At 44.4% G+C, this 25411-nt stretch overlaps 1 protein-coding gene across 1 annotated transcript; it reads left to right on the plus strand.

Annotated features, from left to right (window-relative positions):
• Positions 1-19193: 19193 nt before the first annotated feature.
• Positions 19194-24069, plus strand: LOC126995346 (soluble scavenger receptor cysteine-rich domain-containing protein SSC5D-like). The gene is made up of 4 exons (XM_050854825.1): positions 19194-19259; positions 19437-19540; positions 20428-21043; positions 24046-24069. Exons 1-4 carry the CDS (start codon positions 19194-19196, stop codon positions 24067-24069), a joined length of 810 nt encoding a protein of 269 aa, XP_050710782.1.
• Positions 24070-25411: the final 1342 nt, after the last annotated feature.

The raw sequence follows: 25411 nt of genomic DNA on the forward strand, positions 1-25411 counted from the left end.
GACTTCAGTTTTGGGGGGTTGTTAGTGATTGTCCCTTAGCCCGGTGGTGGCGCATGCAGGATTGTTTAAGTGACGGCTATTAAGTCACATGCCGCCCTCCGGTTAACCTAACCTAATATAACCCCAAACAGTCACTATTGGTCTTGACTCAGAAAATTCATATATGCTTCCCTATTAATGAGACTTTCTATACAACAAAGTGAGGTCATTCTTTGTTGATTTATACCATAAAAGCTAGTAATCATGTGTTTGAAGATACCCAAAACTTAACCTAACCTAACAAAACCCCAAACAGTTACTATTAGTCTTGACTCAGAAAATTCATGTTTCTTGCTAATGAGATTTCTCGTACAACAAAGTGAGGTTATTATTTGTTGATCTATACCAGGACTTCCCAACCTGGGAGAAATTTCCCCCTGGGCGGAAATTTTATGATTCCAGGGGGAAATTTAACCTGAAGGAAATATAAATTACTAGCAATTAGTCGGCGGCAACGGGGCGTCAGAGCTATTGACTGACTGATGTGTGTTATTAAGTAAATATTGTGTTTGGCTACTATTTGTTTATTATATTATTTGTGTTATTAAGCAAGTAAATTTCGTGTTTTGGCTACTTTTTCCTCGTCCACATGAAGGGGGAAATCCGGGCGGTTGAAGCTGATGAAGGGGGAAACGACAGAAAAAAGGTTGGGAACCACTGCGCTATACCATACAATACAACCCACCTACACTATCCACTCACCCGCGCACCACACAACAATACACCCACAACACCACCCACCTGTAGCACTCACCTATCCAAATTCACCTGCACCACCCATCACACTGCAGCCACAGAATCACCCACTCACCCACCACACAAAACTACACCCCCACTAATAACTCCCTCTCCATCACAAACCTTCTCCATTCACCACCGCCACCACCACAATACTCCATGGCCCATCCACCCATATGGTATCACCATCAATCCCCCCCCCCCCGTCATCCCCCCCACCCCAACCCCCCTCCACGTTTTTCCTCCACTGTATAGGTCCTGTCCGATATGAACGCCACCATGTCACCGCACCGCTATTGTTTCCTCTACAATGCATGAGGAGGAGGAGGAGGAGGAGGAGGAGGGTGATGGTGTAGTGGTGGTAATTGTTGTGGCGGTCTCCCCCTCCTCTTCCCCCCCTTCCCCTCTCTCTCTCTCTCTCTCTCTCTCTCTCTCTCTCTCTCTCTCTCTCTCTCTCTCTCTCTCTCTCTCTCTCTCTCTCTCTCTCTCTCTCTCTCTCTCTCTCTCTCTCTCTCACCTGTTATACCTGTACTCCCACCCTACCTTCATTACACACACACACACATACACACACACACACACACACACACACACACACACACACACACACACTATGGGTTCAATATAACTCTTAAAGCTGCTTGGTCCTCATCCTCCCTCATAAAGAGAGAGAGAGAGAGAGAGAGAGAGAGAGAGTATAATGTGTTTGTTTGTTTGTGTTTGTGTGTGTGTGTGTGTGTGTGTGTGTGTGTGTGTGTGTGTGTGTCTGTGTGTGTGTGTGTGTGTGTGTGTGTGTGTGTTTTTCTTTTTTCATTCTTTGCTGTTTTTTTATATTAATCATTTTGCCGTATTGAAAACGGGAATATCGTAGTTTGCGCCTAAATAGAAAACGGAGTGAGGTTTAAAGGCCATTGAAATACAATAGAGGAAAATGGGAGGTGATGGAAATGGATATTGGCCTTATATTTGACGGTGTTTGTGTGTGTGTGTGTGTGTGTGTGTGTGTGTGTGTGTGTGTGTGTGTGTGTGTGTAAAGAAGAATAATTGTTGTGGGTAAAACTTTTCTTGCTGTTGTTTCTAATTTTTCTTTCTTTCTTCTTTTCTCCGTTTCGTTTTATCTTTGCCTTCCTTAGATTTGCGCTGTGCTTCTTTTTGTTATTTTTGTATTTTCTCTTTTATTTGTATTCCTCTTGTTCTCTGTTTCTCTTATATGGACCCGTTTTTATTTTCTCTCCTTTTTTTTCCTTTCAAATTTCGCACACACTAAACCCCCCCCCCCACACACACCCATACCCCCCCCCCCCCCACACACACACACATCCACCCACCCACACACCCACACTCACATACCCACACTCCCACCCATCCACCCACCCACCCACACACACACACACAACAGATGCCGAACAAACGTAGTTACTTATTTGAAAAGCAAAACCGAACAAAGCAATATTCTCTCTCTCTCTCTCTCTCTCTCTCTCTCTCTCTCTCTCTCTCTCTCTCTCTCTCTCTCTCTCTCTCTCTCTCTCTCTCTCTCTCTCTCTCTCTCTCTCTCTCTCTCTCTCTCTCTCTCTCTCTCTCTCTGTCATACGAAAAGAGAAGAAAAAATGTAAATGGAAATAAAACAGACAATGAATGAAGATTGGAAAAAAATAACCTTGTACTGAAATGGTCACCACTACCACCCTCACCACCACCACCACCCTCATCACCACCACCTCCACCTCCACCACCACCACCACCCTCATCACCACCACCTCCACCCCCCCCATCACCACCACCTCCACCACCACCACCCTCATCACCACCACCTCCACCTCCACCTCCACCACCACCCTCATCACCACCACTTCCACCACCACCACCACCCCCATCGCCACTACCTCCACCTCCACCACCACCACCGCCCTTTCCACTCCTTCCCGTGACCTTTACCGCAATCCTGTTAAGCAATGTTTATGTTCGGGCACAGAATCCTCCTCACCCCCCCTAATCCCCTTCTCTCTCTCTCTCTCTCTCTCTCTCTCTCTCTCTCTCTCTCTCTCTCTCTCTCTCTCTCTCTCTCTCTCTCTCTCTCTCTCTCTCTCTCTCTCTCTCTCTCTCTCTCTCTCTCTCTCTCTCTCTCTCTCTCTCTCTCCTAATCACTTTCTTCCTCCTCCTCCTCCTCCTCCTCCTTTTTCTACTCTTCCTCCTTCTCCTCCTTTTCCTTACTCGTCCTCCTCCTCCTCCTCTTTCTCCTTCCTTTCTAACTCCCCATTCCTCCCCATTTCTCTTCTGCTACCTTACACTTCTTCCTTTTCCTCCTCCTCCTCCTCCTCCCCTTCTGTACTCTGTCTCTTTATCTCCCCATCCATCTCTCTCCCTTACACCACGATTCCTTCCCTCCTCCCCCTCCATCCCCTTTCTTTTTTGTTTTTCTTCCACTACATAATGTACCCTCACCCCTCCTCCGTTTGCTTTATTCTTTCCGCCTTTGTTTTTTCTCCTTTTCTGCCCTCTCCAGCGGACAACACCACGCAACGGGAGGATGCTAGTGGCACCGCCCATGATGGCTTCACCGTCGTGAATGGAGAAGCCAAACCAGCCAGACAAGCGATTTATCCTGTTCATTGCTTCAACAGGTTTGCCATTCTGGAGGAGGAGGACGAGCAGGAGAGCACCTTCCTGGTGGGTGACTCCATGATTCGCCAGCAGGTCGTTGAGTTCTGCGGCAGAGTTCCTCGTCGAAGACGGAACTATTGCTATCCTGGTGCTGGGATCGACGATATAACTGCTGCTCTTGAGGAGATCTCCCCCCAGGCTACTAATGATTCACTGTTTGTTATTCACACAGGTACGAACGACGTCACCACGACCCGGTCTGAGGAACTCCTGGAGAAGTACCGCAGGCTCATCCAGAAGTATAAGTCTAAATCCCCTAACATTTTGATTTCAGGAGTTCTACCACGGACTTGGGCGGAGAGCGACTTTTTCAGTAAGGCCTTCAGCCTAAACAACCGCTTACAGACTCTTTGTAGGGAGCTTGACGTGGAGTTCTTCAACGCATGGGACAATTTCTATGGACAAAGTAAGCTCTTCCACAAGGACGGATTGCACCTGTCTCCCATCGGGGCAGCCAGATTCGGAAGGCTCCTCAACAACGCAGTACGTGTCATCCGAGCAAAAAACGACCCTCAGCCACGTCCCTCCACCCCTCCCGTGTAAATAGACGCCGTGCATCGCAACAAACCCGTAACCGTGATCCCACAAGTACCACCACCTCTTTTACCAAGCCTCTAGATAACTTAAAAATCCTTAGTTTCAATGCGCGTAGCCTAAGAAACAAATTTGATGAACTGAGATGTCTTGCTCTAACAGAAAATTTTGACATAATTGCTATAACCCAAACATTTATCGACACCACAAATATTGATTTAAGTTCCGAATACAACATAGATGGCTACAGACTCTTCAACAAAGATCGTGTAAACCGTAGAGGTGGTGGCGTCGCCCTTTATGTCAAAAGCAATGTGCAACCCACTGACAAAACACCAAGAAACAGTAACGTTGAACATTTGTGCGTGCGAGTAAACATTGCAAAAGTCAATTTAAATATATCTGTCACCTACAGACCTCCCGGGCAATCACTCGATGACGACCTTGAAATGTACAGCGTCTTAAGGCAGTCACTTAATAACAACGACTCACTGATATTAGGAGACTTTAACCTCCCCCATATCGACTGGGCGACACTGTCAGGTACAGAAGGCGAGTCACATAGAATTATCAAATTTCTAGAAGAAAATTATCTAAGCCAAATGGTTTCTGAGCCAACTCGACAAAATAATATACTCGACCTTGTTATAACGACTCAAGATAACCTAGTCAGTAATGTCACGGTAGGAGAACACCTCGGTTCTTGCGATCATAAATTAGTGCGCGTCGACATTAGAGCTCAATCATCAGTGACTGAAAATAAAGAAAAGGTGCCCAATTTCAAAAGAGCTAACTTCGTAGAAATCCAACAAAAACTAACAGAAATACAACTATCAGATGACGGCAATGTAGAGGAAGCCTGGCTAAGCTTTAAAAATCACTTACTCACTCAGCAGAACACATTCGTCCCCTTGTGCGAGAAGCGAATTAACACTAATAAAAGCCCACCGTGGTTTAATAGCGAAATTAAACAATCAGTCAATGAGAGAAAATTGTTTTACAGGTTAAAGAAAGAACAAAGCACGCCCGAAAACATTAGACTTTATAATGATGCCAGGCGACGAGTAAAAAGACTAGTAGGTCAGGCAAAGCGTAGATATGAAGAAAATATTGCAGCCAACTGTAAAAATAATCCGAAATCTTTCTTCAGTTACATAAACAACAGAAAGGCGATCAAAAGTGGTATTGGAACTTTAACAAACAGCGACGGTGCACTAGTGACTGACAGCCAACACATTGCAAACCTCTTAAACAATTACTTTTCCTCGGTGTTTAATACTAACAGTCTTCCTCTCGCTACCAACAACACCAGTACTATTGTAAATCTCGAGCATGCATTGCCTAATTTTGAAATAACAACCGATGAAGTCCTTAAAGCTCTCCATTCACTTAAAACAAATAAAAGTCCCGGACCCGACAAAGTATATCCTATACTGCTTAAAGAAACAAAGAGCGAAATACTCTCCTCCCTCACTACCGTATTCAATATGTCCTTGCGACAAGGCATCGTCCCTTCGGATTGGAAAAGGCTAACGTGACACCGATTTTTAAGAAAGGAGACAAAAAAAATACCAGGTAACTACCGACCCATTAGTCTAACTTCAATTTTAGGTAAGCTACTCGAGAGCATAATTAGAGACAAAATTGTGAGTTACCTCGAAAGCCACTCATTAATTGGGGATTCATAACATGGCCTCCGTAACAAAAGATCCTGCCTGTCAAACCTACTGACCTTTTATAACGATCTCTTCTTAATTTATGGCGTAACCAAAGCAGTGGACGTAGTCTATCTTGATTTCCAGAAAGCGTTTGATAAAGTCCCACATCATAAATTACTTTATAAATTAAAGCAAATAGGCATTGACGGTCAAGTAAACCAATGGATCGCGAATTGGTTGAGCAACAGACAACAAAGAGTTGTGATTGACGGATTTAACTCAGAGTGGGCGCCTGTCACTGGTGGCGTCCCTCAGGGCTCGGTTCTTGGCCCAGCGCTCTTCATTATTTACATCAACGATGTGGATGTTGGGCTCAATAATCGCATTAGTAAATTTGCAGACGACACAAAGATTGGTAACTCGGTTCTCACTGACGAAGACAGGCAAAACCTCCAAGAGGATTTGCACAAAATTTCAGCTTGGTCGGATAAATGGGAGATGCCCTTTAACGTAGACAAGTGCCAGGTCCTTCAAGTTGGAACAAAAAATAAGAAGTTCGATTATGAAATACGCGGCGTTAAACTCACAAGCGTTCAATGCGTTAAGGACCTGGGGATTAAAATCGCGTCAAACCTCAAATTCTCACATTAATGCATCGATGCAGCAAATAAAGCGAACAGAATGTTGGGCTTCATTAAACGAAACTTTTTATTCAAGAATAAAGATGTAATACTTCCGCTCTACAATAGTTTAGTCAGACCCCACTTGGAATATGCAGTACAGTTTTGGTCTCCCCACCATGCAAAGGACATTGCTAAATTAGAAGGTGTTCAGCGTCGAGCAACAAAAATGATCCCCTCCTTGCGCAACAAATCCTACGAAGAAAGGCTTTCCACCCTTAACATGTTCTCTCTTGAGAAACGTCGCCTCCGAGGAAAACTGATCGAATGTTTTAAAATACTTAATGGTTTCACGAATGTAGACAGAACAAAATTGTTTATGATCGATGACACTTTGCGAACGAGGAAGAATGGCACTAAACTCAAATGTAGACAAGTAAATTCAGACTGCACCAAATTTTTCTTCACCAACGTTGTAGTGCGAGAATGGAATAAGCTCCCACCGTCAGTGGTCCAGTGTAACACGATTGACTCCTTTAAAAACAAACTCGACCGTCACTTCCTTGAACTTAATATTAACTAGAGTAGAAAAGCAACGTTTTGGAGCCATCTGATTAATGTAAAATAACTTAGGTTTAAGGACAGACCACCTAGTCTGGACCATGGGGTCTGTGTGGTCTGATTTTCTATGTAAATCTATGTAAATCTCTTACGCCATACTTCCACTTCTTAACTACACTGTGACTTCTATTCTCTTCCTTTTCCTTTGCTTTTGTCTCCCATTACGTAATTTTGCCTTTTTCGTTTGTTTTTCCATTTTTCTTTGTCTTTCCTTCCCTTTCTCCCTCTCCCATGTCATTCTTCCACTTCTTAACTACACTGTGACTTGTATTCTCTTCCTTTTCCTTGAATTTTGTCTCTCTTTACATAATTTCTCCTTTTTCGTTTGTTTTTCCTTTTTCTCTTCGTCTTTCCTTCCCTTCCTCCTTCTCCCATGTCTTTCTTCCACTTCTTAACTACACTGTGACTTGTATTCTCTTCCTTTTTCTTTGGTTTTGTCTCCTATTATATAATTTCGCTTTTTTCGTTTGTTCTCCTTTCTCTATTTGTCTTTCTTCCCTTTTCTCCCTCTTCCATGCCGTTCTTCCACTTCTTAACTACACTATACCAACCTTTTACTTCCCTTTTTCCTTTCCAACACTACATAACATTACCTTATCCCTCCTTCGTTTTCTTTTCCTTTCTCCCTCTTTCTCCCCTCCCTTTCCTCCCTCTCCCCCTTCATTCTTCCACTTCTTAATTAACTTCACCATACCAATCTTTTACTTTCCCTTTTTTCCCTTCCAACACTACATAACATTACCTCATCCCTCCTTCGTTTTCTTTTCCTTTCTCCCTCTTTCTCCCCTCCCTTTCTTCCTTCTCCCCCTTCATTCTTCCACTTCTTAACTACAGGATGACTTATATTATTCCCTCTTGCCTTCCATTTGTTTCCCCTACTCTGCGTAACACAGCCTCACCCCTTCCGTTTTCTCTTCCTTCCTCCCTTTGTCTTTCCTCTCGCCAATCCCCTCCAATGTACGCCCTTCTCCCACGTCCCCCATCCTCTATAACGCCCCTTGCTACTCTTCTCCCCCTTCCCACTTCTCCCCTTTCTCCTCCTCTCCCCCTCCCTCTCCTACTGTTTTCCCCTCCCTGCTGCTCCTCCCTTTCCTATTCTCCCTTTCCCTCTTTCTCCTATTCTTCTCCCCCTCCCCTACTCTCCTCCCCTTCCTGCTACCTCTCTCTCTCTCTCTCTCTCTCTCTCTCTCTCTCTCTCTCTCTCTCTCTCTCTCTCTCTCTCTCTCTCTCTCTCTCTCTCTCTCTCTCTCTCTCTCTCTCTCTCTCTCTCTCTCTCTCTCTCTCTCTCTCTCTCTCTCTCTCTCTCTCTCTCTCTCTCTCTCTCTCTCTCTCTCTCTCTCTCTCTCTCTCTCTCTCTCTCTCTCTCTCTCTACTACAAGATAGGTACAGATACCTGAATAAACGCGTAAAATCCCTAATTAATATATCCAAAAATAATTACTATCAGTCCCAACTCAAAGACTGCAAAGGTAATACGTGTGCCACCTGGAAAGTTGTAAAATAAATAGTTCCCAATAAAAAGAACAGCTCAAACAATCAAATACCTGGCAGCTCAGAAACTTTGTGTGAAGAATTTAATACTTTTTTTTGCTAACGTGGGAAAAAACACATACGAAAAGACGCAATCTACGCTATTAAACATACAAAACAGTCCCCCAGTGGAAAATGCCATACACGAAAGACACCTCGCAGACCACACACACGAAGAAAACGGCACACTCTTTCGCCCCACACCCACAGACACTGACACACTCATCTTAACGATAAAGAGCTTGCACGAAACAAAATCATTTGGATCCGATGGTATTCCTCTTCGTTTCCTTAAGGACTCTCTCTTCATTACCGCATATTACTTGACTCAAATAATAAACACTTCTATTGTTACCGGCATCTTTCCTACACAGTGGAAAAACGCTGTAGTTACCCCCCTCTATAAAGCTGGCGACGTGAGTAATGCCGGTAATTATCGCCCATTATCCCTATTACCAATCTTCTCTAAAGTTATAGAAAAAATAGTTGCAAACCAATTAACTAAATACCTTGAAAATAACAAACTCTTGTCCGACACTCAGCATGGCTTTCGCCCCCACCTCTCAACCAGCACTGCACTCACGGCCATCACCGATAAACTATACGACAATATGGATACCAAACAATTATCGCTGCTTACACTTGTGACCTAGCAAAAGCATTTGATAGTGTTAGCCATAAGATTCTCCTCCACAAACTCTCAAATGTTAAAGTAGACACATTTTGGTTCAAAGACTACTTATCGAACAGAACACAGACAGTACGCCTACAAAACCATCTCTCCACAAAGGCAAACCTACAATATGGCGTTCCACAAGGTTCCATTTTAGGGCCTATATTATTTACACTATGTGAACGACATGCATGAAAACGTCGACGACTGCACACTGATACAATATGCAGACGACACACAAGTTCTCCATAGTGGGCCACTGAAGGATATAAATCTACTAGTGAAAAAAGTTGAAACCACCCTAAGCAAAGCCATGGTGTACTTTAATAAAAATGGTCTAATGTTAAACACCCAGAAAACCCAATGTATATTTATAGGAAGCAGACAACTAATATCAAGAATACCTGATAACACAACCATTCTCTTCCATGATAGTAAGATCGAACCCTCAAACAATGTAAAGAATTTAGGATTGTATATAGACCAATATTTATTGTTTGATCAGCATATAACCGAAATCAGTAAGAAAATCCTAGGAACACTTATGTATGCAAATAGAATAAAACAATGTTTTGATAAACCCACAAGGCAGGTTATGGTAGAGTCACTAGTATTAAGTATACTAAACTATTGTAATACTATATGGGGGACAACTAACAATACGCTGCTAACTAAAGTACAGAAACTACAGAACTTCGCTGCCAAAATCGTAGAAGGGAAGGCCCAGAAATATGATCATGTAACTCCGATAATTAAGGAACTCAATTGGCTCAATGTTTCACAACAAATAACTTTTGACACAGCAGTGAATATATATAAACATCTACACGGTCAATACCCTGAATATCTAATGCCTCTCCCCTCTGTAAACAGCATCAACAACAGCACAACACGCCAGCAGGGTAATCTGTATGTACCAAGAACACACACAGACACATGAGCCAGACAACTTTCTGTACACGGGCCTAAACTTTGGAACTCCCTTCCAATACATATAAGCACTGGCCACACCTTGCATAAATTCAAATATAGTCTGAAAGAGTTCTTACTTAATCGAAACTGAAACAACTAATGAATAACTAATTATCTCAATGGAGTAACCTATGTATGTACTTTTTATATATTTGGATGTAAGAATAACCACTTTTGGTGGAAATAAACTTATTATTATTATTATTATTATTATTATTATTATTATTATTATTATTATTATTATTATTATTATTATTATTATTATTATTATTATTCTCTCTCTCTCTCTCTCTCTCTCTCTCTCTCTCTCTCTCTCTCTCTCTCTCTCTCTCTCTCTCTCTCTCTCTCTCTCTCTCTCTCTCTCTCTCTCTCTCTCTCTCTCTCTCTCTCTCTCTCTCATATTCTCCTTTTTACTCACCTAATCTTCTCCCCCTTCCCTCCCCCTATTCTTTTCCTCTCCCCCTCCCCTTCTCCTCCCCTCCCCCCCTCGCCATTCTCCCACGCCCCTCCCTTTATAAACGTTTGTCCCGTAAATTTCCTAACTTTACCGACCCGCCCCGACCTTATAAACTACCCGCTTTTGCTCTCTCTCTCTCCCTCTCTCTCTCTCTCTCTCTCTCTCTCTCTCTCTCTCTCTCTCTCTCTCTCTCTCTCTCTCTCTCTCTCTCTCTCTCTCTCTCTCTCTCTCTCTCTCTCTCTCTCTCTCTCTCTCGTTTGTGTGTTTATAATTAGTAGTTTGTTTCTCGTCTGTGCAAAGTTTTAGGTCACAAAGGCTTCGTCTGCTCACTGCTACACGCAACGGTTTCTCTTTTTTTTGTCCCTTTTTTTTTCATGTTTACTTGTGTGTTGAAAGGAGGAGGAGAGGGAGTGGGGAGTAGAGGGAGGTGGGGTGGGAAGGTTAGGGAAGGAGAGGACGAGGACGACGACGAGGAGGACGAAGAGAAGGAGGAGGAGGAGGAGTAGAAACAATAGGAAAAGAAGCAAAAAAAAAAGATTAATGAAAATGACTCTTTCCTACTACTACTACTACTACTACTACTACTACTACAACTGATAAGATAATAATAATAGTAATAATAATAATAACAATAATAATAATAATAATAATAATAATAATAATAATAATAATAATAATAATAAAGAGAGTTATATAAGTTTAATATTGAAAAAGAACAGAGGACCTTGAATCTACCTGCCTTTCCTTGCCTTGCTCTGCCTTAGCTTGCTTGTTCACGTGAGTTGTGTGGGTAAGTAGGTCGCTAAACACGCCGAGGGGATGAAGGAGGATTTCCCAGGATGGAGAGCGTAAGCCAGAGCCATGCTAAGTTAGATTAGTGATGCTGTGGCCGGTCGAGGTGACGTGTGTTTGTGTGTGTGTGTGTGTGTGTGTGTGTGTGTGTGTGTGTGGGTGTGTGTGTGTGTGTGTGTGTGTGTGTGTGTGTGTGTGTGTGTGTGAGAGAGAGAGAGAGAGAGAGAGAGAGAGAGAGAGAGAGAGAGAGAGAGAGAGAGAGAGAGAGAGAGAGAGAGAGAGAGAGAGAGAGAGAGAGAGAGAGAGAGAGAGAGAGAGAGAGAGAAATGTGAAATTGTTTTTTTTTATATCCTGACATATTTCTAAATAAATTTTAAGTGTCCGGTGTACAGAATGTTTACAGTAAGGGGTGCGCTACAATCTGATGAACATCAACAAATCTTTATTGATATTTCCTCATTAATCCGTCCCATATTTCAGCTGTATATTAATCACACCATCAAATCTGCAACATGATATTGAAATTCATTACTTTTGATGACAAACATTATCAATTCACGGAAGCATAACTCGCGGCTCTTTGGGAAACAAATTGTATTTAAATGTACAAAAAACAGTAAGTTGTATTTTCAAATAATAAACAATATAACTGAAATTTTATTTTACAAGTATGTAGTCAAATGAGCGAGTATCTTATTCTTGAATATTTTTAATATATGTGATGAATATGAATATCAATGTTTATATTGCTATTGCCCGTTGGTCGATAATATAATCATTAACGAGTGCTAAGACTTAAGTGATAATGGACTAATGATAGTATAGGCACTATATTATAGAAGGAATCTAAAAGATAGAAAGAAAGGGAGGAAGGGTAAAGGAAAGAAAGAAGATAAAGATATAAATGAAGGATCGATACGTGTCGATAAGAGGTAGCTGGGTACAGGTCAAGTAAAGAGGTAAAATAAGCGGGAATGCCTGCGACCTGTAGCATAAAAGTAAGTGGCTGCAACACCGGGTTGATGTTCGGCAGGTAGACCGAAGGCGAGGGCTGGCGAACCTGGAGCACCTGGCCGAGTGGCGCTCACCAGGTGGGCGAGAGAGGCCAAGGGGCGCCATAAACTATGCAAGGGCCGGCATCACCCTCTCAGTGCAGCGAGGCGAGGGGCGGCGAGCCCTTAAAGGTGGGGAAAACACGAAGAAGAGCGGAGGAACATGACGCGGCGCCCCGCGATGCACGGCCTGGCGGGCAACCCGTGTCCCATGACTAAAGAAGGAGGGGAGGCCGACCCAGCGCCGCCGAACACCGATGAACAGTTCCATAGACAGACCCGTTACAGGGCTCCTTACAGTCATTGTCCGACACCTACACTCGCGACGGTAGAAATATTGATGCAGTGTTGAGACGAAGGACACTTGAAAATGATAATCCAAGTTTGAGAGGGAATATTGTTGATGAAGTATTATCTCTTGTCAAAAGTTGGGTGATAAGTAGGAGTATCGTCATTTATACACGTAATCAACATAAAAGCAAGTGAAAAAGGGCGGGGAGTCTCAAAACCCAGGGAGGAATACATTGTTTCCTTCCATTGTCCCATATGATCATTGACACGATCTCTCCCCTCACTCCTAACACTCACAAGCCTCCCATACGGAACCCCTACCCCTACACTCCATTGTACCCTCAAAAAAACAACGCCCCATACAGATCAGGTCCCCTACACTACCCCATACCCTCAAAAATGAGCCCCATACAGAACAGTTCCCCCTACACTTCCCCTTAGCTTCAAAACAACGCCCCCATACATAACAGTTACCCTCCCCTTCACCCCCCCCCCCCTTGTACCCTCGAAGTCCCCTTCTTCACGAGTCACTCGATGCCTCCAGCCAACCAGTTAATGAGCTCATTTAAGCCTTCCACCACCAAGTAACTTTACGGAAAAGTAGCGCCTACCAACCAACCAACCAACCATCAGCCAACCCATCAGTCAGTCAACCAGCCAATAGGTCAACCAGCCAACCAGTCAACTAGTCTGTCAATCAACCAGCCAATCAACTAATCAACAAAATCATAATCAGTTGGTTGGATAGGTTGGTGGACTGGTGGACTTGGTTACCGCCTCTCCCTTGAACCCAAAAAGGTTGCCACGGGTTATTATAGTTAGATGGCTGGTTAGGTTGGTGGAGTGGTGGACAGCTATCAAACCTGTCAATCAGCCGGCCATTCAGCCTACCACCCAATTGACCGGCCAGTCAGCCAATCAACCAACCAACCAACCAACCCACCCAAACCCGAGAGGTGCCAACGTAACAACAACCTACGAGTCAACCAGTCAGCCTGAAGGACGAGACAAGCCAGTCGATTACCCAAACAACAAACCAAGACTATAAATCCTCCAAAAACCTTTCCCTAACGAATCTCTAGAGGCGTCCAACTAAGCAACTAACCGAGTCATGTCAGCCCTCCACCACCAAGGCGCTTCAAGAGTAAGAGACGCCAACTTCCCATCAGAAATTGACACTCATTTTGGCCTCTCGTTCTATTTTCTTTACAAGACCAGCGCCAAGGAGACGTTTTTTGCCACTTAGTTGGGTCATTTACTGTAAAAAAACACAAGCTATCCACCCAACCAGCCCACTGAACAATCGCTGACTCACCCCAACAACCTTCCAAAACCCATCCTTGGCAAATTCCCTCGAGACCTCCAACCCAATCAGCTGACCCGTAGCAATTAACCTTTTTGGCTTCGAGGGCCAGGCCGTAACCAAGTTCACCACTCCCACAACCTAACCAACCAGCTAACTATAATAACCCGTGGCAACCTTTTTGGCTTCAAGGACGAGGCGGTAACCAAGTCCACCAGTCCACCAACCTAGCCAACCAACTGATTATGATTTAACCCGTAGCAACCTTTCCCCAGCAAGAATCTTCAGAGGCGAGGCGGTAACTATATAGTCCACCAGTCCACCAACCTAACCAACGAGCCTTCCAGCCACCCAACACCCTCTAAGTCCCTCGCGTAACCCCCCAGGCAATCCCGCCACCGCGTCGTGACACTAAGCTGCTTGTGTCGCCTCGCTGCGCCTCTTAATTAAGGGTGACGAGGAGGAGAGAGAAGACGAGCTATTATTGTCGACACGGAACGCTCTCTCTCTCTCTCTCTCTCTCTCTCTCTCTCTCTCTCTCTCTCTCTCTCTCTCTCTCTCTCTCTCTCTCTCTCGTTCAGCCTATCAAGGGATTGGTCTTTGGCGGGGGATTTTCCGTTCTCAGAGCAAGGGGAGGAGAGATGGTGGTGGTGGTGGAGGTGGTGGTGGTGGTGTTGGTATTGGTGTTAGTGGTGGTGGGTGTGGTTGTTGTTGTTGTTGTTGTTGTTGTTCTTTATGGTGGGTGTTAGTGGTGGGTGGTGGTGGTGTTGTAGTTGGTGGTGGTGCGTGTCGCCGTTGGTGGTGGGTGGTGTTGATGTTAGTGTTGTTGTTGGTGGTGGTGTGGTAGAGGTGGTAGTGTTGATGTTAGTGTTGTTGGTGTGGGTGGATAATGTTAGTGGTGGTAGTGTTGATGTTAGTGTTGTTGCTGGTGTTGGAGAGGATGTTAGTGGCAGTGGTGGTGGTGGTGGTGGTGGAGGGCAAAGTAGGGCAGCCGGGTATTATGGCTAGACGGATCAACTGATAAGAGGCTTAGTGTAGACGCAGGTAGATAAGCCGGCACGGGGACAGGTATCGCTACAGGGCTGCTCCTCGCCTTACTCATGTTGGGAGCGGGAGAGAGGAAAATGTACCACGTCTAAACTGTAACCACCGAGCTTTTCCCATAGTATTATAACAAGAAAAAAAACCCGCCTATATAAACAATTCGTGATGGATTTAGTTCAGTAGTAAAGGAGAAAGAGTACTGTCTGTGCGTGTCTGCCCCAAATAGCGGTCGTTGGCACTGAATTTTAAGAAATGTGATATGACGTTGGCCTGCTACTGATCTCTGTCTAACCGGGAAAAGTCTACCAGCTAAGGGCGAGAGGGACGGAGGCAGAGTCACCATCAAGACTTAGAACCTCTACTGATCTCTGTCTAACCGGGAAAAGTCTACCAGCTAAGGGCGAGAGGGACGGAGGCAGAGTCACCATCAAGACTTAGAACCTCTACTGATCTCTGTCTAACCGGGAAAAGTCTACCAGCTAAGGGCGAGAGGGACGGAGGCAGAGTCACCATCAAGACTTAGAACCTCTACTGATCTCTGTCTAACCGGGAAAAGTCTACCAGCTAAGGGCGAGAGGGACGGAGGCAGAGTCACCATCAAGACTTAGAACCTCTACTGATCGCTGTCTAACCGGTAAGAGTCTAGGAAGGAGGAAGAGAGAGAGAGAGAGAGAGAGAGAGAGAGAGAGAGAGAGAGAGAGAGAGAGAGAGAGAGAGAGAGAGAGAGAGAGAGAGAGAGAGAGAGAGAGAGAGAGAGAGAGAGAGAGAGAGAGAGAGAGAGAGAGAGTCACCATAAAGACTGAGAACCTCCACTGATCGCTGTCTAACCAGGAATAGTCTAGCAGTTAAGGACGAGAAGGGCAAAGAGAGAAGGAGTCACCAAATAGACTTAAAACCTTCCATTACGCCCACACCAGCATATTCGGCCTTTGATCAGGAGGTATGTGGATGACGAAAGAAAGAACAACAGACTCTATCCCGTGAGAGTCGCACGCGTGTTCTACCGATTTAGAGTGACGATACATGACAAGTTAAAAAGTGGAAACATCACCGGCGTTCTGAGAAGTGAAATGCGAGCGACAGACACTTCCTTGCGTTGGCGGCGGTGGTAGAGAAAAGAGGAATATAGGAGCAGCAGTGTAAGCGAAGTGGAAGTGATAGATAAGGGTAAGAGGCGAGAGGGGGGAAAGAGGCTATTGGAGAAGGTGGTGAAGGGAAGAAATATAAGTCGAAACGGAATAGGTCACTAGAAAAAGGAAAGGCGAGGAAAAGAGGAATATAAGAGCAGAGTAAGCGAAGTGGAAGTGATAGATAAGAGGGAGAGGCGAGGCAAGAGGAGGGAGGGAGAGGCCAGGAGGAGGTGCCAGTAAAGGGAATAAGTCGAGGCAATGGAATAGGTCAGTAGAAAAAGGCTTTACTGATTGGCTGGGCAGTAAAAGTGACCCCGAGGACGACTTGAAGTGCTCGGTGGGGAGTGATGAGAGAGAGAGAGAGAGAGAGAGAGAGAGAGAGAGAGAGAGAGAGAGAGAGAGAGAGAGAGAGAGAGAGAGAGAGAGAGAGAAGGAAAGGGAAGAGAAGGGAGATGAAGTGAAGTATAAGGAAGTGAAGTATAAGGGAGTGAAGTATAAGGGAGTGAAGTATAAGGGAGTGAAGTATAAGGAAATGAAGAGAAGAGAAGTGAAGAAGTGAGAGAAGAGAGAGAAGAGAGAGAAGAGAGAGAGAGAGAGAGAGAGAGAGAGAGAGAGAGAGAGAGAGAGAGAGAGAGAGAGAGAGAGAGAGAGGAAATGAAAAGAAATAAAGAGAAGAGAGGAGAAGAGAAGGGAGAAAAGAAGAGAAGAGAAGAGAAGAGAAGGGAAATGAAAAGAAATAAAGAGAAGAGAGGAGAAGAGAAGAGAGGAGACGAGAAGAGAAGAGAAGTGAAGTGAGAGTGAAAGAGAGAATAATGTCACCCACTGGTTACATTTTTCCTTCCTTCACAACATAATACATTTTCAGCGTAACTTTTAATCAACATTCCTTCCATCGCCGAGTCCCGTCGCAGAAAATTAATTGTCTGAATCGTACGTGTATTTTTTTCCATATGCACGTACAAGTAATACAATAATAATGATACTACTACACCTACTACTACTACTACTACTACTACTACTACTGATAATAATAATAATAATAATGATAATCCCTTTTCTCTCCCTCTCGCAGGCATCCAAAGCGTTGAGGACGAAGAAGGGGAATCGAAAACCAAGGATAATTAAGGTAAGACAATGGCAATTATTCTCGTCTTCCATTTATCGTATACCGAGTCACCTTATGTGTGTGTGTGTGTGTGTGTGTTCGAGCGCGCGTGACTTGTTTTGTCCTGTCTTATCACGACGTCACCTCTCTCTCAAGGCCGGTTACCACTCTCTCTCTCTCTCTCTCTCTCTCTCTCTCTCTCTCTCTCTCTCTCAAGTCTCCGTTTAGATCAAGTTTCCCGGCCATCTGCGTGACTCCCCTTAACTCGCGGATGTTTACTGTCCAACTAACGCAATCTAAGCAGGGTTACACGCTCGCAGAAGTGTCCTGTTTTCGACGCTTACACACTCCTAATTGACGGGGTTTTCGTAGGCGCTGTGGGCATTTCCGGCGGTACTTTTATGACCCTGGTGGTAGTTTGCCCCTTCTGCTGTATACTGAACGTGGAAAAACACTCATGAAAACCCGATTAATCTCCTTTTCGGCCGTTGGAAATAGTTGACTTGAGAGGTGGAAGGGTCCGAGGATACCGACCGACATGCTGCTTTGTTATGTGCTACTTCGCCGCGATGGTATTTAAAAAGGAGGCCTGACGGAGTACTCACACGTGTTGAAACTAATACCAGGAGGAAGGGGGTCGCGTGTGTGTGTGTGTGTTAGGGGGAGTTGATAGTAGCACAGTAACACTTTTTTTCTCTATTCCTTTCCCTTCGTCTTCCTTCGTCTCCTCTCCCGTTCCCTACTCCTTATTTTTAATCAAAGGTATAGTAAGAAGAGGAAGTGGTGGGTTAGTGGTGATGGTACAAGGGAGGGGAGAGAAGGAAAGACAGTAGAAGTTTAGGTACAGTTGTATGGTGTAGGTTTGTTATAAGATATTCTGATCTTCTCTTTCTTCGTCTTCCCCCTCCTCCCCCTCCCCCCCTTTTCTCTCTTTATCTTCGTCTCTCTCTCCGTGCGACGCTTTAAGGAATTACTTGAGAAGATGCGTTGTGTTGCGTTCTTTGAAAGTCTAATGACCGCTGTATAGAATTACTCGCTTGTCTTTACTCTTTTTTTTTTTTTTAATGACGCTCCTTGAATCTCTCGCTGTCTCTCTCAGTCTCGGTCTATCTCTCTTTCTCTCCGTCTATCTCTATCTATCTATCCATCTATCTATCTATCTATCTGTCTATCTCTCTCTGCCTTCTTAACAGCAAAGGAAGCAGCTCAAGGGCAAAAAAAAAAGTTATAATAAGAGAAAAAAAAGCCCCCTAGACACTGCCCCTATCTATCTTTTCGTTCTTTTGGTATATATTTGTTTTCCACTGTTCCTTCGTTTAAAGTAAAGAAACGGGTGCAGGAGACGAAGCAGGGAAGTCATGTTTTCTCTGGTTATGAAAATGGTCCGTTGGTGAGGCGCAGAGTAATTGGTGTTAAGTCTTTGCGTGTCTCTTCACTTCGAGGCTGACCTTGCACGGGAGTCTCGACGTTACCCTTGAGTGGCGTTAAGGGAGCCGTGCTTATTGTCTGCTTGAGGAGGAGGGTGATGGAATTAGTCTTATATTTCTCTTTGTATTGTTTCTCTTTCTATTCGTCTTAGCTTTTATTATTTGTTGATGAATTTCTCAACTTTCTGGCTTTCGAGGTACATGGCCTCCCCCCTTTTTTTCCCGTTCGTCTCAGGATAAATTTGTTCAGTAATGCGTGTGAGTGTTTACTGAAGACGGTCAGGTCACCTTCCCCAACAGAAAGTTACATTGAGATTGGTAATCGCCTTCTGGACCACCACCCATTTCGGAACCTTATTGGAAACATCAGACCATTGACGACCACACTGTGAACGTTTGTCTTTTCCAATCTAACGCCCGATTTTATTACTGAAGCTTTATTAGTGGTATGAACGACGACCCATAAACCAGACACACAGGATCTGATCAAGGAAAATATTCTTAATTATGGAGGAAGGACTCTCCAATGGTTTAGGCTTAGTGGCCATGGCGCAATGCCCCTCCTCCTCTACCCAGCCCACGCGGAGACTCGCCTCTAGGCCCCGCAGCTGTGTAACCACCGCGAGGACAGAAAGAACAATACCTTTTGGGTGAAATCCACACACACGGAATGGAACAAAGGACTCACTCCCCCCCCCCTCTCCACCACTCCTCAGCCACCACTCACAGGCCACGAAAGGAAGGTCAAGCAGTATTCCAACAACCATACAATGAAAAGTTTTCCTACAGGCAGATATAGACGAAGAGGAAGTGAAACATCTTAAACGTGATTTGGAAAAGAGACGACACAGAACAACAGTCACAGGAGACTTGACAAGCATGAAGCCACAAAGGTGAGTCATTTGCGAAGGATTTCTCTCTCACCCTTAACTCAACAGAACTGACCGAACTTAACTGAACAAGGGCTTACTGGTGTAGATTGTAGAAGGTTGTCACCGGCGGTTGAGGCAGTCATCGTTGGGTCAGTCACACAACTTGCACGAGTCACTAGGAGCTGGGAGTAGTGGTCTTTGTCTTCTATTAGAGTCTTTGTCGTGTCGTCTCGTAGTCAAAGCTTTCAAATCACCTCCTTCCTTCTGAGTGTGAGTATTGTGCGTCTGAGACAGAAACACACACTAATGTAACGGGCTTGTCGGGGGGCGTTTAAAGGGCGTTGATTAAGACTTCAGCTTCCTTAAGGCGAATATATTGTAGCCTATGTACAACGAGTGTCGGAGCGAGAGCGACTGTCGTTGTGTGTCAGTCGGACTCTCGTGAAGGAGTGACGAGTTACAGGTTGGAAAATAATTGTTACAATCGGTCACGTACGTCAAGGTGATATCTGCGCACCATGAAATGCGAAGTATACAAAACTGAGACGGTAAACACTGACGGACGACATTCCTATAAGGAGGCGTGATATATCTGTCGTGGGTTTTTTCCATTGACAATTGTATGCCTAATTCGTGGTGATATTAAATAATAATAATACATTGATATCCTACTATAACACTAACACATGGTTTATAATGGAGCAGAGAGAAGTGTTGGTGTGTGTGTCTCGTGCAAGCTTCAGTGTCATGTTTCACAATACAACTGAGAACTATTATTTTGTGTAATATGCAACTTCTACTTCTCTTGCACAATATTGACGGTGACAGCCCCGAGCACACACCTCGCCGCTCTTGCAGGTCACTCGGGAATAGGAGAATGTTACTCCACACAGCCACCCTTGGGACAGGAGCACATCACCCCACACAGTCACACCAGGGAACAAGAGCACATCACCCCACACAGCCACACCAGGGAACACGAGCACATCATCCTACACAGCCACACCAGGGAACAAGAGCACGTCATCCCACACAGCCACACCAGGGAACACGAGCACATCACCCCACACAGCCACACCAGGGAACAAGAGCACGTCATCCCACACAGCCACACCAGGGAACACGAGCACATCATCCTACACAGCCACACCAGGGAACAAGAGCACATCACCCCACACAGCCACACCAGGGAACACGAGCACGTCACCCCACACAGCCACACCAGGGAACAAGAGCACGTCATCCCACACAGCCACACCAGGGAACACGAGCACATCATCCTACACAGCCACACCAGGGAACAAGAGCACGTCACCCCACACAGCCACACCAGGGAACAAGAGCACGTCACCCCACACAGCCACACCAGACACAGCCACACCAGGGAACAACAGCCACACCAGGGAACAAGAGCACGTCACCCCACACAGCCACACCAGGGAACAAGAGCACGTCACCCCACACAGCCACACCAGGGAACAAGAGCACGTCACCCCACACAGCCACACCAGGGAACAAGAGCACGTCACCCCACACAGCCACACCAGGGAACACGAGCACATCATCCTACACAGCCACATCCTCCCTGCCTTTCCGTTATTCATGATTTTCGATTTCTTTTCTTTCCTCGTAATTCTTCTTTTATTTTACGCTTTTTTTCATCCATTTCTGCATCGTTCTTTCTCCTGTTTTTACATTTCCTCTTCCCCCGTCATTCACGCAGGGTGGCTGGGCTCCGTGCGGTGACGTTTGACGCTGAACGGGACGGGCCTCCCTCGCAGCCAGCTAGTTTTTGTTCTGCATACAAATTAAACATTACCCCACTCATTAATACTACGGTGTTTATCGACTCCTAAAAAACGGGTATGAATATTGATATACGTCCATGCATTTCACTAATTTCAATGCAAATTCTGGTATTCATTCATCAAAAGTGTGACTACCTTTGGGCGTGGGAATGGTCGCACAAACCATTACGTAGATAAAAAGGCAAGAGGCATCAATCAGCGCCAGTGGTGGAAGGGACTGAGCGGGGGGGAGGCGCGGCACCGTAAAATTTGGCACATTTTTCATACATTTTCTTTACGTGGTTTCATGGACAACTAATACTCTGATTTTTTTTTCGTCACCCAAGACTAATGTTCTAAGTAATACAGGATATTTATGTACATTATTTCAGGAGAACGAAGGAATGATCAATTCAAGACTACATTATCTCACGGCAAATGGATTACTATTTAATGATGGACGCATGAAAAATATCTTTAATCTGCCTTGGAAAAGGGATAATTGAGTATTCTCTGATTGCCGCTTGAAAACTGCCCTGATTGTGCCTTGGAAAAGAGATGATTGACTATATTCTGATGGACGCTTGAAAACTGTCCTTATTGTGCCTTGGAAAAGAGATGATTGGCTATATTCTGATGGACGCTTGAAAACTGTCCTTATTGTGCCTTGGAAAAGAGATGACTGACTATATTCTGATGGACGCTTGAAAACTGTCCTTATTGTGCCTTGGAAAAGAGATGACTGACTATATTCTGATGGACGCTTGAAAACTGTCCTTATTGTGCCTTGGAAAAGAGATGATTGGCTATATTCTGATGGACGCCTGAAAACTGTCCTTATTGTGCCGTGGAAAAGAGATGATTGACTATATTCTGATGGACGCCTGAAAACTGTCCTTATTGTGCCTTGGAAAAGAGATGATTGACTAGATTCTGATGGACGCCTGAAAACTGTCCTTATTGTGCCGTGGAAAAGAGATGATTGACTATATTCTGATGGACGCTTGAAAACTGTCCTTATTGTGCCTTGGAAAAGAGATGATTGACTATATTCTGATGGACGCCTGAAAACTGCCCTTATTGTGCCGTGGAAAAGAGATGATTGACTATATTCTGATGGACGCCTGAAAACTGCCCTTATTGTGCCGTGGAAAAGAGATGATTGACTATATTCTGATGGACGCTTGAAAACTGTCCTTATTGTGCCTTGGAAAAGAGATGATTGACTATATTCTGATGAACGCTTGAAAACTGTCCTTATTGTGCCTTGGAAAAGAGATGATTGACTATATTCTGATGGACGCTTGAAAACTGTCCTTATTGTGCCGTGGAAAAGAGATGATTGACTATATTCTGATGGACGCTTGAAAACTGTCCCTATTGTGCCTTGGAAAAGAGATGATTGACTATATTCTGATGGAAGCTTGAAAACTGTCCCTATTGTGCCTTGGAAAAGAGATGACTGACTATATTCTGATGGAAGCTTGAAAACTGTCCTTATTGTGCTTTGGAAAAGAGATGATTGACTATATTCTGATGGACGCCTGAAAACTGTCCTTATTGTGCCTTGGAAAAGAGATGATTGGCTATATTCTGATGGACGCTTGAAAACTGCCCTTATTGTGCCTTGGAAAAGAGATGATTGACTATATTCTGATGGACGCTTGAAAACTGTCCTTATTGTGCCGTGGAAAAGAGATGATTGACTATATTCTGATGGACGCCTGAAAACTGTCCTTATTGTGCCTTGGAAAAGAGATGATTGGCTATATTCTGATGGACGCTTGAAAACTGTCCTTATTGTGCCTTGGAAAAGAGATGATTGACTATATTCTGATGGACGCTTGAAAACTGTCCTTATTGTGCCGTGGAAAAGAGATGATTGACAATATTCTGATGGACGCTTGAAAACTGCCATTCTTGTGCCTTGGAAAAGAGATGACTGACTATATTCTTATGGAAGCTTGAAAACTGTCCTTATTGTGCCTTGGAAAAAGAGATGATTGGTTTTTTTTTCTGATGGACGTATGAAAACTGTCCACGTCGTGCCAAAGAAATAAAGCAGTAACAATCACACCACAGTTGCTCTACAGAGGTGGCTGCCTGTGTGACTGAAAAACTCAAACTTGGCTAAGGGATATCACTTGTGTTCTTCTAGAGGTTGTTGAGACTTACTATGAGTAGCTATCAATCCCCGAGACACATCGCCTTTGTTATATTCATGTCCGTTGTGGCCGTCTGAGCAGAGGAGGGTATTAGGACACCTCTCCTCCCGAAACTGACCCCTCTTTCGGCCACCTCTTTGGATTCTTTTTAGGAGCAGCGAGTAGCGGGCATTTTTTTTATATTATTGTTTCCTTTTTTTGTGTGCCCTTGAGCTGTCTCCTTTGTTGTAAAAAAAATGGATGTCACACGAAATATTGTCATGTATATAAAATAAAATTGTCAGTTCTTCACGTGAAATAAAGGTTAGATTTCATGCTTTTGTACTATCGTGAATATTGAAGAAAGTGCCATTTATGTGTTGCATTTTCCGAGATTGAAGAAAAAGTTATGATACTCACTAGAAAAAAATACCAAAAGCCATTGTGTGCGAGGGCTAATGATACGGAGATGAGCACTGAGGCCACGCGCAGCTATACCGTATACTCCCTTAATTAATAAAAAAAATATTGTGTGCTACGGAAAACGACGAGGCTTCCCATTTTCTGCTCCCCCATGCAAGAACCACTCCTGCAGCCGCCTCTCCAGGGTGATGATTAAGGCAAAGAAAAAAAGGGGAAAAAAGATGAACAAAAAAGAAGAGAGTAGCTGTATTAATTGGCTACGGGAAATTGGAAAAGCTATCCTACGCGCTGGAGGGGGTTATGGGCTGCTTCTCCTACCTCCCATCCTCCCATCCTGACGTGTGTGTGGGGTGGTGGTGCTTATGTTTGTACCGTTGAAGGAAAGGGGGAGGGAGGGGAAAAAGGGGGAGGTGCAAAGAAGAGTGGATGGGGGAAGGGGTGAAAATGTAAGGTTAAAGGAGTGATGGTGAAGAAGGAGGAGGAGGAGGAGGAGAAAGAAAAGGAGAAAGAAAAGAAGGAGAAGGAGAAAGAGGAGAAAGAAGGGAAAGATAAAGAAAAGGAGGTGAAAGAGAAAGAGCAGAAGGAGAAGAGTGCAGATTAGGAGTAGGAAATCAGGAGTGTTTTTGGGAGATGGGAGAGGGAGGAGAAGGAGGAGAAGAAAGAGAAGGAGAAAGAGAAGAAACAGAGGAATGAGGAATTGGAGAAGGAGGAGAAGAAGCAGAAGAAAGAGGAGACGAAGCCTATAGAGAATGAGGAGAAGAAGAAAGAGAAGGAGGAAGAGGAGAAGGAGGAGAAGAAACAGAAGAAAGAGGAGAAGAAGCCTATAGAGAATGAGGAGAAGAAGAAAGAGAAGGAGGAAGAGGAGAAGGAGGAGAAGACACAGAAGAAAGAGGAGAAGAAGCCTATAGAGAATGAGGAGAAGAAGAAAGAGAAGGAGGAAGAGGAGAAGGAGGAGAAGAAACAGAAGAAAGAGGAGACGAAGCCTATAGAGAATGAGGAGAAGAAGAAAGAGAAGGAGGAAGAGGAGAAGGAGGAGAAGAAACAGAAGAAAGAGGAGAAGAAGCCTATAGAGAATGAGGAGAAGAAGAAAGAGAAGGAGGAAGAGGAGAAGGAGGAGAAGAAACAGAAGAAAGAGGAGAAGAAGCCTATAGAGAATGAGGAGAAGAAGAAAGAGAAGGAGGAAGAGGAGAAGGAGGAGAAGAAACAGAAGAAAGAGGAGAAGAAGCCTATAGAGAATGAGGAGAAGAAGAAAGAGAAGGAGGAAGAGGAGAAGGAGGAGAAGAAACAGAAGAAAGAGGAGAAGAAGCCTGTAGAGAATGAGGAGAAGAAGAAAGAGAAGGAGGAAGAGGAGAAGGAGGAGAAGACACAGAAGAAAGAGGAGAAGAAGCCTATAGAGAATGAGGAGAAGAAGAAAGAGAAGGAGGAAGAGGAGAAGGAGGAGAAGAAACAGAAGAAAGAGGAGAAGAAGCCTATAGAGAATGAGGAGAAGAAGGAAGAGTAGGAGGAAGAGGAGAAGGAGGAGAAGACACAGAAGAAAG

Source organism: Eriocheir sinensis, chromosome 8 (genome assembly GCF_024679095.1).
Source record: "Eriocheir sinensis breed Jianghai 21 chromosome 8, ASM2467909v1, whole genome shotgun sequence".
In the NCBI taxonomy this organism is placed as follows: domain Eukaryota; kingdom Metazoa; phylum Arthropoda; class Malacostraca; order Decapoda; family Varunidae; genus Eriocheir; species Eriocheir sinensis.

What these genes read in the sequence shown, in the direction of transcription:
- LOC126995346 (XM_050854825.1), top strand. Translation starts at nt 19,194, where the DNA reads ATGGCGCAATGCCCCTCCTCCTCTACCCAGCCCACGCGGAGACTCGCC. An exon ending in ACAAGCATGAAGCCACAAAG is followed by an intron (nt 19,541 to 20,427) that starts GTGAGTCATTTG and finishes CCCTTGGGACAG; the next exon opens with GAGCACATCACCCCACACAG. An exon ending in ACACCAGGGAACAAGAGCAC is followed by an intron (nt 21,044 to 24,045) that starts GTCACCCCACAC and finishes CCACTCCTGCAG; the next exon opens with CCGCCTCTCCAGGGTGATGA.